This window comes from Macaca fascicularis, chromosome 6 (genome assembly GCF_037993035.2).
Source record: "Macaca fascicularis isolate 582-1 chromosome 6, T2T-MFA8v1.1".
Classification (NCBI taxonomy): Eukaryota; Metazoa; Chordata; class Mammalia; order Primates; family Cercopithecidae; genus Macaca; species Macaca fascicularis.
Genome location: NC_088380.1, coordinates 80,239,483 through 80,256,795, shown reverse-complemented (window position 1 = coordinate 80,256,795; position 17,313 = coordinate 80,239,483). Strand labels below are relative to the sequence as shown.

General features: G+C 41.9%; 1 protein-coding gene across 1 annotated transcript in view; it reads right to left on the bottom strand.

Moving 5' to 3' along the window:
* Positions 1–17,313, bottom strand: part of SV2C (synaptic vesicle glycoprotein 2C) — a 243,868-nt gene that overhangs the window by 42,105 nt on the left and 184,450 nt on the right. Inside the window, exons 5-6 of the mRNA XM_005557197.5 lie at positions 2,226–2,359; positions 1,651–1,740 (exon numbers count right to left, since the gene is read on the bottom strand). Of these exons, the coding sequence (XP_005557254.2) occupies positions 1,651–1,740; positions 2,226–2,359 (224 nt within the window). The remainder of the gene's footprint in view (positions 1–1,650; positions 1,741–2,225; positions 2,360–17,313) is intronic.

Here is a 17,313-nt window from a genome sequence, read left to right as displayed (position 1 = left end):
CAGGCAGGAAGGAGACTGGGAGGGCCTTAGTGTCCAGAGGGAGGGTTTCTGTCTTTATCCTGAGAGCAATGGGAAGCTGCTAGAATGTGAAACTGGGGTGTGTGTTATGTATGTGTGTGCCCATGTGCATGCATGTATAATAAAATGAAATATATATTTTTGGAACTCTATCTATGATTCTTTTATACCTTATGTTCATGTCAAGCTATATCAAGTTGAAGCCACATTCTTGGATTACCTTTCTCTGGCTTCCTATATAGCTACCTTCCTTTACCAAATTCTGATTAATTATTAACCTAAGAAATGGCCATGTGTGAAATGTCTGCCTTTATGTAGAAGTGTTATTGAAAATAATGTACATTATATTGTTCAATATCTCTTATAATAAGGCCTATGAATAAACTTTTCACAAATTAGAACAAAATAAAATTGGCCTTTCCTGAAAAGCGAATACACTGCCATTTGCTTTATATCAATAATGATATAATTTATTAAATTTATCCTTTGCTTTGGTTGTCAGGTGATATGGTTTGGCTGTGTCCCCACCCAGATCTCATCTTGAATTGTAGTTCCCATAATCCCCACGTGTTGTGGGAGGGACCCAGTGGGAGGTAATTGAATCATGGAGACAGTTACCCCCATGCTGCTGTTCTCATGATAGTCAGTGAGTTCCAATGAGATCTGACGGTTTTACAAGGGGGTTTCTTCCTTTTGCTCAGCATTTCTCCTTGTTGCTGCCATGTGAAGAAGGACGTGTTTGCTTCCCCTTCTGCAATGAGCAGAAGTTTCCTGAGGCCTCCCAGCCATGCTGAACTGTGAGTCAATTAAATCTTTTTCCTTTATAAATTGCCCAGTCTTGGGTATGTCTTTATCAGCAGCGTGAAAATGGACTAATACATCAGGAAACCCAGAGATTAGTTTTATGTTCAGTTACATTGCTTTGATCCTTAGTGTAATTGTTTTCTCACTTATTCAATACTATGGTTTTTTTTGTTTTCAATAAATAATTTTACAATTTACTATGTAGTCCAAGGTCTGTTACAGGCCTCAAGGTGGTCTTAATAGAGGCATACCTCTCTGAGATGTCTCTCGGACGTCTTAGAGAAAATGTTACGGGGCTGCTGTGAGTGTACACCTTTGTGGGGGCTGAGTGTCATTTGAAAAGGTGTGACCTGGCCGAGTGGAGGAAATGGTCCTGCAGAGGCTGGCTCTCTTCTGGTAGCAGGTCAAGGAGAATCAGCTGGCAGTCCCTACACCAAGAATCTCTTGTCCTCGGGTACTGAGTCTTTGAGTCAGAGAATAAGTCTGTGATGAAAATGCAGTCTTTCCACCTTAACCCCATTTCTTGGGTTGGTGTTATCATTTAATCAACCACAGAGCCCTTGAGTCCTAGATAGGCATAAGCGAGGTTGGCAACCTATGGGCCAAACACAGCCCTCCGCCTGTCTCTGTAAATAAAGTTTTATTGACACACAGTCATCCCATCTGTTTTAACATTGCCTATGGCTGCTTTTGCACTACAATGGCAGAGTTGAGTAGCTGTGTCAAAGACTATACGACTTGCAAAGCCTAAAATATTTACAATTTTTCCCTTGACATTAAACATGTTCCAATCCCTCGTGTTGAGGATTCTCTGAGGAGAAGACTCACCGTGAAGACCTTCTCAGGCTGACCCCGGGCTCTCATGTTGGTGTCATGAATTAACTTCAGAATCATCCAAGCTTCATCATGTTTTCCAACCTAAGAAATGAGAGAGGACAGTGAAGCGCTAGGAGTGACACACTTACTGTCCCTGATTTTCCAATAGCCATCTTGCATTGTCAGATCAAATGAGGTGTAATTGTGCAAATGTATCTCAGTACATCCCATTGGAACGCACAGACTATTTGGATATCACTGAATACCTGAGCAGTTCAAATAATGTGGTTATAACTAGAAATAGTATCTCCAGATGGTAAAATTTCACTATAAAACAATAAATCATGTTTTCTCCATTGAGTCAAGTTATTTGCTTAAGGAGAAACATGAGTGTTTTCTAGTCACGAGGCAGCTTTTTAACATGTTGGTTGTTGAAAGCAGGTCTCCATGAAACCAAACCCTCCATCATTCCATAATAGGAAGGGAAAATGTACCTCTCAAATAGGCAAATGTGCTTTCCTAAAATTAACATGGAACTTTTTCCAATAGAGGTGGGCTGCCTGAGTATCTGCAATAATAACTGTTACCTCCAACAAGAATCGTGGGCTTTCAGGCATGAACGTGAGGGCCACCACGGAGGAGACACAGGGGAGTGCACAGACGATGACAAACACACGCCAACTGTGAAACTGGTAGGCCGATCCCATGCTGAAGCTCCAACCTGGAAAAGGAGGACAGGGAGAGTGAGGGAGAGCTCCTCCTAGACAGCCTCCTGGGAACATCACCCAGGGTGCCCAAGCCATCAACTTATTAGTCAAGTCTTACTATCCACAGAGCAGTGAGCTGATCTGGGCATCATCCATGGTGGCCAGCTCAACTTTAAGACCCATAATGGCAGAGCTGAGAAGAAAGGTGCTTGGAACTAAAGGGGTCAAGGCCTAAGTATGGGGGTGCAGGTATGTATGTACCAAACCCCAAAGGCCAATGTAAATTTGGGATGCTCTTTCCAATAGACCACTGTACTAGTTATCTTTTGTTTGCTCTTCCAGATCACTCTCCACTCTTTCCCACTCTGCTGTGTGCTAGGGAATGGCTCTCTATGGACTGCATCAACTGGCTCCGTTGCCCGCTGGCTTGTATAGCTAAGTTTGAAGAAAGGAAGGAAGGCAAGAGAACAAAGTGAAGGAGGGTTGGGATATTTATTTCCCTTGCTTCCCTTCTGCCTTCCCCCTGCCTGGCTAGAGGTCTGGAAGTGGGTGCTCTCATTTCGTAGGCCTTCTTCCACAGCAGCCACAGCTCTTGTCAGGGTCTGCCTACCTGTCCCTCCTGTTGCTCTTTGAGGCATAGGTGGATCCAGGGTGCTTTGTTATTCCTTATTGCTTTCTCTGAACAGTTTTCACATCTTTATAAAGAGCCCCTTCATTAAACTCCTTTCCACAGCCCCTTTTGAGGGTGTCACTAGCTTCCTGCTGGCACCCTGACCAGCACAATTATTAGGAATTGGCGGTTGCTGCATGTCTCCTCATCCACCTCATGCGATAGATCCACAGAATTTTACATTTCTAAATAGAACACTTTAACTTCTACATATTATGAAAAGAAAAAATTTTATATATTATAAAAATAAGCATAATGGGAGACAAACAGAAATCCTTTCAAGAACTAAAAGAAAGCTAATATTTGAATGAATATAAAATGGCTGAAAGCAAACCATTTTATATTCATTCAAACGAATATAAAATTCATTCAAATGGCTGGTTCTAAATGAGAAATAATGAGGCATATCCCATCTAATTGAAAACAGAGAGCAGATTTATAAAGGCATAGATGAATTATGTGAGGTGAAATTTTAATCTCTAGCAATGCTTGGAATTTATATGCCTTTTTGTGAACAACAATCAGATAGTATACATCCTATCTCCAGGAGACCTGTATAATTACTCATAAAATTACTTTACCTGGGAGCCAAGTGAGATTCTGAAGGTGATGTAACTTCCTCAAGGCTACAGAGCTGAAGTTACACATTAGTCTTTCCTGCCAGGATTTGAAACAGAATCTTACAGCCACACACAGCCTCATGTGTGTGCACGCTTACTCATTCTTAAGTGCTGAATTTGTGACAAATGATGTAAACATCAATGACATGCTATATTAATCTTAGACTATTAGAATCTTTCTGGGAATTTAATATATGAAGATAATATATTACCATATTAATTATATCATAAACTGTAGGGTGTATGATTGCTATGATGTTTTATGTAGCAGAAGTTCAAAACTCTCACATATCCAAAATGCAGAAAAAACCCTATGATGGATCAGAGAAAACAACTTGTTCACTTCACATTTGATCTCAGAGCTTCATATAAAGAACTTCTTTTTAAAAGCTTTAAATCCTATTACTTTAAGGGACTGAAAGAAAAAATAAAAGCTTTAGATGGCTGAGTTAAGCAAATGCAATGTTTTAAATTTCAGGCCACAGCACATTTCATAAAGTATAGGGGGAAACAGCGAAGGCAAGAGAAGGGAAGGTCTCTGGTACCACTGTTCTTTTGTTTTTGTTTTTGTTTTGAGACGGAGTCTCACTCTATTGCCAGGCTGGAGTGCAGTGGTACAATCTCAGCTCCTGGGTTCAAGCAATTCTCCTGCCTCAGCCTCCCAATTAGCTGGGACTACAGGTGCACGCCACCATGCCCAGCTAATTTTTGTATTTTTAGTAGACAGGGGGTTTCACCATGTTGGCCAGGATGGTCTCGATCTCCTGATCTTGTGATCCACCCACCTCAGCCTCCCAAAGTGTTGGGATTACAGGCCTGAGCCACTGCTCCCAGCCTTGTTTTTGTTTTGCTTTGTTTTGTTTTTTTGAGATAGAGTCTCACTCTGTTACTCAGGCTAGAGTGCAGTGGCATGATCTCGGCTCACTGTAATCTTTGCCTCCTGAGTTCATGTGATTCTCATGCCTCAGCCTTCTGAGTAACTCTGGGATTACAGGTGCATGCCACCACGCCTGGCTATTTTTTTTTTTGAATTTTTAGTAGAGACGGGGTTTCACTATGTTGGCCAGACTGGTCTCAAACTCCTGACCTCAAGTGATCCGCCCACCTCGGCCTCTCAAAGTGCTGGGATTACAGGTGTGAGCCACTGTGCTAGCCTCTGGTGCCACTGCTCTAATCAATTGTGGAGGAAAAGTTAAATATTAAATTTGAACTCAATTGAATATGGACACAAACAATGGTCACCAAGTCCCAGAACAGGTTGTGTGAGCCCCTTGAGGCATTCATCCAGCACTGTTTCGGAGAAATCTCTATTTCAATCAATTCCTATACATTAGTTATTGAAAAACAATAGACAATCACAAAAACAGGTTGACTTTTTTGTGTTCCTTGAGCCCAGTCGCAAAGGGCTCTCGTGACTGGGCCTCATGCCAAACAACTTGTTACAAAAAGAGTTAGGGTCCCAGAGTGCGCCGAAGCTTCATGAGACCTCTCCTTGTCTGTACATGGATCAGTGGCCGACTCTGGAGCCCAGGCTGTTGCTTCCCAGTCTGGGGGTGAATCCTCCATAGTCTTGTGAATGTAAATCTATTCCCTTCTCCCTTTCCCATTGCAATCTGCTTATTATATCAATCTGCTTATTATATCGTTTGCTTATTATATCAATTTGCTTATTATATCTGCATTGCCATTTATGTGGGATAAAGCTTGTTTACCCTTAAAGGTATTGTGTGTGTGCCTTTTCTTCTCCCCTCACGTGTTTCTCACACAGAACATCAATTAGTTCAGAAGGTAAAGTTTTCAAAGGCAAACAGGATGAAGTGATTTAACCAAAGAGAAAGTTGCTACAATGGATACAGCAGGAAGCTTCTTACGGTAGAATAATATTCCCTCACCCCTGAAGATGTCCTCATCCTAACCTGTGAATATGTTACCTTAATGCCAAGGGGCTTTGCAAGTGTTAAGGATCTTGAGATAAAGAGATTATTTTATATATACGGTTGGGCTCAATGTAAATACAAATGTCCCTAGAAGGAAAAGAGGGAGGCAGGAGAGTCACACTGAGAAAGGGAGATGGGTTGAGGGAAGCAGTTTGGAGAGAGATTTGAAGATGCTGTGCTGCTGGCTTTGAAGATAGAGGAGTGGGTCACAAACTAGGGAATGCAGGTGGCTGGTAGAAGCTGGAAAAGACAAGGACACAATCTCTCCTAGAGCCTCCAGAAGGAGACTCTAGAAGCCCTGCCAACCCATTTAAACTTTCGATCTCTAGAACTGTCGGATAATAAATCTGTGTTGTTTAAAGCCAATATGCTCACAGTGATTTGTTACAGCAGCAACAGAAACCAATACACTTCTTACAGTTAAAGCTTTCCTGCTAACTTGGCTGATAGAAGTTAAGTTGGAGAACTGTAGCATTCTCTATAAAACGTCAGGCTCCCTGCCCCCCCTTTTTTTTTTTTTTTTTTTACTTTGCATAACAAGCTTATTTTTTTAAAAGCCATATAAACAATAAACAAATTTTTAATCAGATCTTAACTTCTGTCCTAGAATTGTTCCATTAAGTTCTAGTCTATGAACACTTTTAGCTCAATAATCGTCATCTTCATCAGAGTCCATTACTTTTCTTCTGTTGAATTTCACTGTTGTTGTCTTTTCTGTTTGCTGGTTTACTTTTTTTAAGGATTTCTATTAAACCTAGTTCTGAGAAGGTATCAACCTTCTCGCTTAGTTGTCCATATCTTGCCATCTGTATAAGGTAATTCTCTACTGCTTCAGTTTTTTTAGGTTTTGCAAGTCCTAAGTTACTTAACCTGGCCTGGGGCCGACTGACTCAGAACTTGGGCTGAGATACAGTTTCTCGTTTCTGCCTCCCTGTGCTTTGCTTCCTGTTGGGCCGCATCGCCGGGATCCTGTTATCCCGGCGGGCTCAGACCCTGCCGCGCACCCCGCGGCGCTCTCAACACCGGGAACACAGCCGACCCTCACCTGTCGGCTGAACTTGGGTCAGAACAGCTGAATTCGGCCTGGCTGCAACTGCTGGCTCCAAAAGCTGAGATTGTGCTTGGATCCAGGCCTGGCAGGATGAGCCTGCTCTGGGCCAGCGGACCCTACATCCCCACACCCGGGCAGGTCCTGCACGTGGCAGCCCCTGCCGCCTGCCTACCAGGCCCCCCATGGGGAAAGCAGCCAGGCCACCTCGGAGCCGGCCACGAGGCTGCCGGGGCAGCGCCGGGCAGGCTCCCTGCTTTTGCTTGGACTTCTCCAGAAGCCTCTCTAAGGACGCCAGGCTCCGTCTTGACAGCTGGTCTTGGGAATTTTGTTCTTCACTCTTATTGCTCTGGAACATCATATGAGCTGGTGGAGAGACTGATTGCAACACGATTCCAGTTGGGCCGTTTTCAGCCTCCCAAGGAACTGGACCACAATGGAAACCCAGAAGAGAGCTAACTGATGAGAGCTGGCAGAGCAGTCCAGCTCTGCTCAGCTTAGAATCGTTCATTCCAGTGTAGACTCTTCCACCGAACAGCTGAAATTTAGCCTGCTTGTTGCTGTTGAGGTCCTTCTCTCCCTCATTGCTTAGCGTGTGTGCATATGCGTGTGTGACACACACATATAAACACATACATGCTGGTGGTGTCTCTCTCTCTCTAAAGGGTGTGTTGTCCACTCATTTCTCTCTCCATTTGTTTGTAATATGCTTATTTCCCCCAGTCTCCAAAACAATTTTATACCTTTTTCCATTTCTCGTCAAATCTCCAGCAGCCAGCTCCACTCCTGGCACTTGACCTCACTTCCTATTTCTTAGAGGAAATAAACACAGAGAGAACTACGTACATCTCATCTTCTCATTCCTGACTCTATTCACCCACCTGCCCCTGTTCCATCTCTCCCTCTTCCCTTTGGTTACAACAGATGAGCCATCCATGTGCCTAGCTAAGGCCACCCTGCTCACATGGGCGGTGGAGCTCATCCTTCTCTTTCCCTCAAGGACAGAACTCCTGTAAGTATCTGCCTCTCTCCAACCCTCATCGTCATGTTCTCTCACTCGATTTGATGGGTCATTCTATCAGCACATCTCTATCTGACACCTGAGAAAGAGCCCTTCCCCCTCTCCCACAGGCTTCTCCAGCTGCACTGCTGTTCCTCAGTTCCCCTTTACCGTAAAACTTCAAAAGGATGGTCTATAGCCAGTCTCCACTTTCTCCCCCAGTATTCTCACCCCAAACAGTCTGTCCCCAAATTCCACAGAAACTGAGCTTACCAAAGTCACCAGTCTTTGTCATATTTAATGGTTGCTTCTCTGTTTTCACTCCAATCAAACTCTCTAAATCATTCTGTATAGCTGTCCATTCCAATGTCTTTTGTAAAACTTTTTTCCCTTGGCTTTCTCATCACTATGTGTTAGTTTCGTTCCCACCTCACCAGCTTTCCTTCAGTTTCCTTAGCTGGCTCCTCTGACTGGCCCTTAAAGGTTGGCACACTCCAAATCTTGGTCATTAGTCATCTCCTCTGCCCATAGGCCCTTTCTAGGGGGACTAATCTATCGCCATGACTGTAAGTGCCACCTGCATGCCACTGTCTCTGAAATACATTCTTTTCTCTTCCCAGAGCTCCAGAAATATACCTTGACCTGCCTACTTACATCTTCACAGAGATGCCTAGTGGGTGTCTCAAAGTTACCATGTCTAAAATGGAATTTTGGTTTCCTGCCACACTCCCAAGGAAAACTCTTGTTGCTCTCTTACCCTTCCCCATTTCAGCACTGTCAGACCCCAGATACACATGTCAAAAACCGAGACCTCATTCTCATCTTCTTTTTCCCTCACAACCCCCAATGTTCAATCCATCAGCAAGTTCCAGTTCTAAAATATACCTCAAAGCCACTCACTTCTCCCTATCTCCATGGCACTGCACAGGTTCTGGGCGACGTGGACCTTCCCCTGACCTTCAGCAACAGGCTCCTGTTTGGAATCCCTGTCACTCCTGGTCCTCCAGAGTCCATTCTTCCTATAGCAGCCAGAGTTATCCTTTTAAAATGTCAATAAGGTCACTTCACTTTGTCATTTGAAAGCCTCCCACAGCTCCCAGTACATTTGGAATGAAACCCAAATGTCTTACTATGGCACCTAAGGCCTATGTAAACTGCTTCCAATTCATGTATCTGAGCTCATCTTCTGCTGGTCCTCTAACTGGCTTGAGCCAGTCCCATTGACCTGCTTCCAATTCTCTGAACATAGAGCTTAATCCCATCCTAGGGGTTAAGCCTTTTTTCCTGGAAGCCCAGCCATGCATGAGAAAGTATAGAAAGGATGTTTGTTGTATTTTAGCCAGCCTTTCTGAGTTTTGAAGTGAGAGGGTTTTCAATGTTGTCCCCTAGGAGTCTTGGAATGTGATGTTTTCCCGGTCTGGACAGCTCTACTTGAGTATTTGCAAGCATGGCTGCCTGCTTCGTCCCTTCCGGGATTCAGCTTAAGGTTGTCTCTTCAGAGAGGCCCACACACCAAATCCCACTCTTTATCACGTAGGCCTGATTTATTGTCCTGACAGCACTTATCACTATCTAAAGTTGTCATATTCACATATTGTTTACATATTTATTACCTGTCCCTCTCCCACCAAGAGAGTGGAACCCTGCTTTTCCTACTCATCAAGACCTCCTAAGCAAGTGCTAGTCCATAGGAAGTGTTCTTTTAATGTTTGTTGAACACACACACACACACACACACACACACACACACAAACTATGTGTACATGAGCATGGGCAAAATCAGTGTAGGCTACAAGATCACAGACCCAGATTTTCTTTTGATTATTTTTCTTTCTGAATCTACACTAAACAGCAAAACAACCTTGATTCACTTTTTCAAATTAAGTTTGTATCTTCACAGAGTAAAACTTTATTTGCTTTTAGTTATATAGTGCTATGAGCTTGACAAATGCAGAGTCATGTAACCACCATCATTATCAGGGCACAGAACAGTTTCATCACCTCAAAACATTCCCTCCTGCTGCCCCTTGAGAGTCACCTCTTTCTCCAGCCCTAACCCCTGGCAATCACTGATCTCTTGTCTGTCTGTCCCTATAGTTTTGTCTTTCCAGAATATCACATAAATGGAATCATATCGTACATAGCTTTTTGAATCTTTTTTTCTTTTTTTTTTTTTTTTTTTGAGACAGGGTCTCCTTTGTCACCCAGGCTGGAGTGCAGTGGCATGATCTCAGCACTGCAGCCTCGGCTTCCAAAGCTCAGGTAATTCTCCTGCCTCAGCCTCCCAAATAGCTGGGACCATGGGCAAGTGCCACCATGCCCGGCTAACTTTTTGTAAAGACAGAGTTCCACCATGTTGTCCAGACTGGTCTTGAACTCCCAGGCTCAAGCCATCCTCCTGCCTCAGCCTCTCAAAATGCTGAGGTTACAAGCATGCGCCACTATGCCCAGCCTTGGTCTGGTTCTTATACTTTGCATAATACAATTGAGATTTATGCAAACTGTTGCACATACCTGTGGTTTGTTCTTTTTCATTGTGTTGTAGTATTCCATTGTGTGAATATACCACATTTAGTCTATTCACTCACCAGTTGAAGGACGCTTAGATTGGTTGCAGTTTTGGGTGATTATGAATAAAGTTGCTATATACATTTCATACATTTCTGTGTGCCACCAAACTTTCCTTGGGCAAATATGTAGGAGTGGAATGGTTGAGTCACATAATAAGCTCATGTTTAGCTTTATAGCAGACTAACAAACTATTTCGCACACTGGTTGTGCCATTTGGAATTCCCACCAGTAGTGTATGCGAGTTCTAGCTGCTTCACATCTTTCCCTTCACTTGTTAGGTTTCTTTTCTTAAATTTTAGCCCTTCTTATAGGTATCTAGTGGTATCTCATCACAATTTTAATTTGTGTTTCCCTAATGCCTAGTGATATCTTCATTTACTTTTTGTTCATTGATTCCTACTTTAGTGCCTATATGTGCCTGTCATAATGCTGTGATATGGAGACTGATTCCCTGCTCTCAAGGAGGTTATAATCCATTGAAAAAGGCAGATATGTTAACACACAAGGCCAGATGTGTTGGCTCACACCTGTAATCCCAGCTCTTTGGGAGGCCAAGGCAGCAGGACTGCTTGAGGCCAGGATTCTGAGACCAGCCTGGGTAACATAGCAAGACTTCATCTCTTAAAAAAAAAAAAGAAAAAAGAAAGAAAGAAAGAAAGAAGCCAGATGTATTGGTACATACCCGTGGTCCTAGCTACTAGGTGACAGAGTGAGATGCTGTCTCAAAAAAAAAAAAAGAAAAGGCCAGGTGCTGTAGCTTATGCCTGTAATCCCAGCACTTTGGGAGGCTGAAGTGGGCGGATCACCCGAGGTCAAGAGTTCGATACCATTCTGCGCAACATGGCAAAACCCCGTCTCTACAAGAAATACAAAAGTTAGCCTGGTGCATGCCTGTAGTCCCAGCTTCTTGGGAGGCTGAGGTGGGAGGATCATGTGTGCCCTGAGAGGGAGTCCTGGAAAGGGTGCTGGATGCTCCTCCTGCCTTGTGGCATGTCCCATGGCAGGGGGCAGGGTCAAAGGCTGATGGGTGATAACCTGTGGCTTGAATGAGAGATAGACACAACGAAGGCCTCAAGAAATGACGCTGCAAATGCTTTCTAAAACTGTGAAACAATTCTCTGGATTAAAAATAGATACAAGAATGAAGGGGTAAAACACTGACTGCCATCACTACTCAGCCATGAATTCTCAGGACCCGCTTCTGAGCTCCATTTTAAGTGGTTTAAATTTGAATTTGAGAGCCACACAAAGCCTACACTACAAAACCAGAAAGTGGAGAGACAGCAACATGGAATAAAGGACAGGAATGGGAAAACAAGCCACATTCAACTGGGAAACTGGGTTGTTGCTTTTGGATACTTACCTGCAGTTAGAAAAATGGATTCTTTTAAATGAAACTTTTATGTTGGCACCACACCTTTTTGTCTTAAAAAATATGTCTTGTATGAGTGATGGTTCTAATTATCCTTTAGTCTTTGTTAAGATACTCATTCAAATGTCATACAGAGGAATTTATCTACAGATAATATAAGTTCCATGCAAGGAAGGATCTCAATTAGAGTATTACAGAAAGTAGTTCCAGCACAGCACTAATCAGTATGGAGTTAATGAAAGTATTATATGTCATGCATAATAATCAAAGCTTTTTGCCAGCCTTAAGCTGATGTGCTCTGTGACTGCAGAAAATAGCTGCCTCCCCAGTTGCCTGACTGAAACCTTTCAAGGTGCCAAGGCAGAAGTGTGTGACACACATACAAGGATGCTGGCTTTCATGTTCTTGTCTGGGCTCTGTCCCTGATCCCCTGGTGGACTTGACACCTACTTTGCTTATCTATCTATCTATCTATCTATCTATCTATCTATCTATCTATCTATCTATATTTTTTTGAGGCGGAGTTTCGCTCTGTCGCCCAGGCTGGAGTGCAGTGGCGCGATCTTGGCTCACTGGAAGCTCCGCCTCCCAGGTTCACGCCATTCTCCTGCCTCAGCCTCCTGAGTAGCTGGGACTACAGGCGCGCGCTGCCACGTCTGGCTAATTTTTTGTATTTTTAGTAGAGACGGGTTTCACTGTGTTAGCCAGGATGGTCTCAATCTCCTGATCTTATGATCTGCCTGCCTCGACCTCCCAAAGTGCTGGGATTACAGGTGTGAGTCACTGAGTCCAGCCTGCTGATCTACATTTGATTGTCAGTTATGTGATATTATTAATGAAATAGTTTTTGGTAGGAATGCAGATCTTAGGTACAAGACACAAGTCTAAGGTTCTAAATGGAAACATTGAATATCATATGTGAGATCAATTTTTAAGCTAAGAAGTAAATCACCTGTATTGATTTGTCTATGGTCTTCTTTACTCACAAGGCACCTGGCCAACTAAAATTTTCTTTAGAAAGGGGGCCCAAAATCCATTTTTTGAAGTGTCCAACAAGCCTAGGAAGAGGACAATGATCAGATGAATTTCTGATTTTGTTCCTACAGATATAAAATTTTATCCCCTCAACATGTCACAGGTTTAAAATATAAATACTATGTAATCTGCATGAAACATTAATCCTTGGCTGGAAACTCAGGTTGTCATGCATCTGTGAGTCCACAAGATTTAACCAGACGCAGCTGGATGGTTCCTGTTGCTAATACCAGCAGAGATTTTTCATCTCTTTCTCAATTTGTAAAAAGAAAAAAATAAAAAAGGAAGGAGAAAAAGGAAAAAAAGGCCAAGTAGTAGGTGGAGGGGGGCACATGAAGGAGAGATAGTTAAATAAACTATGGTATAGCCTTACAATGGAACATCATATAACTATTGGGAAAGAATGAGGTGGATTTTTCTAAACAGATACATGGAAAATGTCCAAGTGACTTTGCTCAGTGAAAAAAGCACTTTTAAATAATAGTGGTTTCATTTCTATATATACATAAAACATATCAGTACATCTAGAAAGTGACTAGGAGGAAAATGCACTAAACTATTTAAAGTGGTTACTCAGGGTAGGGAGTAGAAGCCCATGAGGACTTTTACTTTTTGAAAAAAATTAGAGTCCTCCATTCTGAAGATTTTCACTTTGGACATTTCCTTAATGTTTGAATTTTGTAGTGTCTTGTATAACTTTTTACCCAAAAAGGAAAAGAGAAAGCTTTTCAAAGAGTTGCAAGCCTTTCCTTTTTCTGAGACACAGGCCCTGATGGGAGAAGAGAGAGGAGAAAGAATCAAATTATAATTGTGCCACTATTCAATACTTACATATTTTTCTAAACTAAACGAATGTGAATTCTGATTGTGACAATCTAAACACTGACAATACAGTTCTCACTTACGGATACCAAGGCAAAAGTGCCAGACACTATCTTGGTATCTCTGGGTGAAAAAGAGAACCATATTCACAGACCTTTAATCTTTTGACCTATAGCCGCAGTCATATTCTAATCTTGGATCCTTGGGGCTGCGGCCGTTCTCCTTGAGCTGAAATCCTGTGAACACTATTGCCAACAGAGATGCACAAAGCAATCACAATAAAAATAATTGGCAGGGATCTGCCTGCGGCACATAATCATGCTTTCAGGAAGTGAGAGCCAATTATATGTCCCAGGGAGAGAGTCCAGGGGTTAAATTCCAACGAACTCCAATAGTCATCTGTCTTTAAGAGCAGACCCAAGCAACAAGCCAACCTTCCCTGCAAGTTTCTCTATTTCTGTTTCCAAACTCTGGTCTTGCCCTTTGGAATGCACAGAGGAGCAGCCAGCAGTGGAAGGAAGTCACATTATGCCTCTACTTCCTGAATTTGACTTATGACCCTAACCATGCTTTCGAAGAAGCACATTTTCTGGTGGGTTTTGAAACTCACAAATTCATGGGCTTATTTTTTTAGGGTCATTTTTTTTTTCTGGAATATCTTCTGTGAGGGCTCCCAATATGCAAAGAGTGAATGATGGGACCTTTTCAGAAAGGGTTCCTGGGGCCAATATGTAAGACTGACTCAAGCCTGGTGCTTCCCAAACTCCAGTGAGAGAAATGATGAGTCTGAGAGTTTGAAAAAAGCTGACAGCATGAAATGTGCATGTGTATGCATGTGTGTCTGTATTTTGAGCAAAGGTCCTTTGGGATTTTCTTTTGTATATAGATAATAATATAGTATTAATGTTATGATAGCATAGGTCAATCAGCCTGAAGTTAAAAAAGATATATATATATATATCCTTTTTTGTAAAAGATTTTTATGCAAATTTATACTAAAAGCCTGTAGGATAGTCAAATTTTGACCAAATGCAACTGAAGCTTGTATCATAAATGCATGTTAACTCAGCTCATTAGTCTATAAATATACATTGTATATATTCATGTTATCTTATAGCACATATAGGCACACATTAAGTTTCCTTCTCTATTTTACTCACATAAATGTTTATTTAAAGTGAAATGTATAGTTTTGTATTTATATATAAACCATTATATTAGCTGATGTCTGTGGATGAATAATAACAAATCAATCATGCTGATTTTATGAACACATACAGTCTTAGGAGACTGAAAAGCAAACAAAAGTAAATTTTGGCAACTCTTACATTGGGTAGAAAGTTGGAACACTAGCCTCTAAAGCTCATTCCAGAACTAAAGTTCTCTCTGATTCTAAGATCTTGTGTCTTGACCAGATAAGGCCACAAGAGCGTCTCTTTCAAGTATAGATCTACGGCAAGAAACGAAATACTTTCAAAACAGAAAACAAAACAAAACAAAACACCTTCTAAACTGCAGTTAGTTCTGAGACAAGTGTCCACAAGTTGGTAGAGGACTTGTAGCAAAATAGTGGTGCTTATTCTACATATTAGCAACTCAGTCAAGCTGCTTTTCAAAGTAGCTGTCCGTAAAAATCCCAAAAAGGCCAGCAATAGTATTCCAAACAACTGCCTGGTTCTCATTCTCTTCCAGATCAAGTTTTCTTTTTGCTGTTTGCACATGGCCCCAGGAAGATCTTGCTCATGATCAACAAAAGCTCTCTGTTCATTCCTAGGAGATTTTTGTGATAACAATACAAAAATTCTAGTGGCATCCATTGTTAGGTGAAAGATTTTTCTCCCGGGGGAGAGGGAGAGCAGGATACAGAGGGGGCTATAATATCTCCAGCGTTAAGACAGCAGAGGTCAGGCCAGGTGCTCTTTGTTGCTGATGCCCAAAGGGCACACTTGTATACCTCTGCTAACTTGCTGACCTCTCTAACCTGTTTCTTTTTCCTAGCCCCATTTCTTGCCTTATAGTTTCTGATCCAGAGCAAATCATTTAACACTTGACAATTGAAACAGCTGCTTAGCTCATGACTCAGGCCCAAAATGACCCTTAGAGTTTTGTCATTTTTGTCAAAGAAATTCCATTCTAATGGGTGGGGAAATGCATGAAACTACAATGACCTGGGAGCTCTAATTTCTGGTCCTTGTGCCTCAAGCAAGGGGACTTCATACTCTCCCTCCAAGTACAGTGGATGAAAATGTGACTCTGGACTTTTTAGAAACATATTTATTATGTTCCCTAATTTTAAAAAAGCTGATTTCTTAGCTTAATTTCACTGTGATAAGAGCACATGCTTGGTAGTTTTTTTTTGAAATACATGGGAGTTTGCTTTATAGCACAGTATGTGGTCCATTTTTATAAATGCTCTGTGTGTGCTCCAAAAGAATGTGTACCCTACAGGTATTGGGTGCAGTGTCTACACACATCTATTAGGTCAAGTTTGTTAATCGTGTTGTTCAAATCATCTATACACTCACTGATTTTTTTTCCCCATTTGTCATGTTAAACTCTTTTCAGTTGTTTTTTTGTGGGAAGTTAGTCCCAATAACATAGCCCATCACGTTACTGGAAATGGAACAATACACCTGTTATAAAATTAAGACACATCTATATTCCTTTGCCAATATACTTCCTGGCACCCTAATGTCTGGCAGAGCTTATGTTAAGGAGTTGGTGAGCCTCACACTGTGGGGTTGAGGAGGAAGAAACATAGAAAATGGTGATTACTTGAATTACCATTGAAGATACAAAATGGAATCGTTCAATTTTTATTTCTTTTTTTTCCCTTTTGACATCTCTTCTTGCCTGATAATTTCACTTTTAAAAATCATAGAGATTAGTCCAGGTGTGATGGCTCAAACATGTAATCTTAGCACTGTGGGAGGCCGAGGTGGGCAGATCACCTGAGGTCGGGAGTTCGAGACCAGCATGGCCAACATGGTGAAACCCCATCTCTACTAAAAATACAAAAATTAGCTGAGCGCAGTGGTTGGTGCCTGTAATCCCAGCTACTAGGGAAGCTGAGGCAGGAGAATTGCTTGAACTCGGGAGGCAGAGACTGCAGTGAGCTGAGATTGCGCCACTGCACTCCACCCTGGGCGACAGAGTGAGACCCTGTCTCAAAAAAATAATAAGTAAATAAATCATAGAGATTAAAAAATGAAACACGTTTCTGTGGATAGCACAAAGCCGTAAAAGGCTTCATATCTGCTTCTGAGCCCCACACAATGTACATCCTGCCCCAACGCAATACACATCCCAGCTAGATATGTCCCCAAACTATTCTGTAGTGTCATAGCTGCCATTTTGTATTACCTTGTTTCAAAACAGTTTCCCATAGACTTGCAACTTTTTATAAGTTGTAGATGATCAGCAAAGGCTCACTAACAAGAATAAACAAATGCAAATCTCCAGTCCACTCTCAGGCTTTGCTGGGAGCCATCAGAATCCTTTACTCTTGTTTTTCCTCCCCTGGGCTGTGATTCCACTTCTAATGATTCATCTTACTACAGTCAGACAGGAACGGGGCTTTCCCCCAAAGCAATGAATGCATTTTCTCATGAACAAACCTAGTACTTCCCCCACACACAAATTAGACTTTCTTCTGGAAAAATAAAACATTCAAGAATTAATATACTGATATGTAACTCAAAGGAGGCTATTCCTACAATACAGCTTTAAAGCATGTTTCCTTCAGGTTGTATGAATCATAGAGACTAAAAGAAGCCTGAATTAATTAAATGGTTGGCAGAGATGCAATCCACTTTTGCCCATCCAGATTTATAACCCTGCAGGAGACATTCAAATGCTATTTTTCTTCATTCCCCACCCCCTTTCTCCTTTGT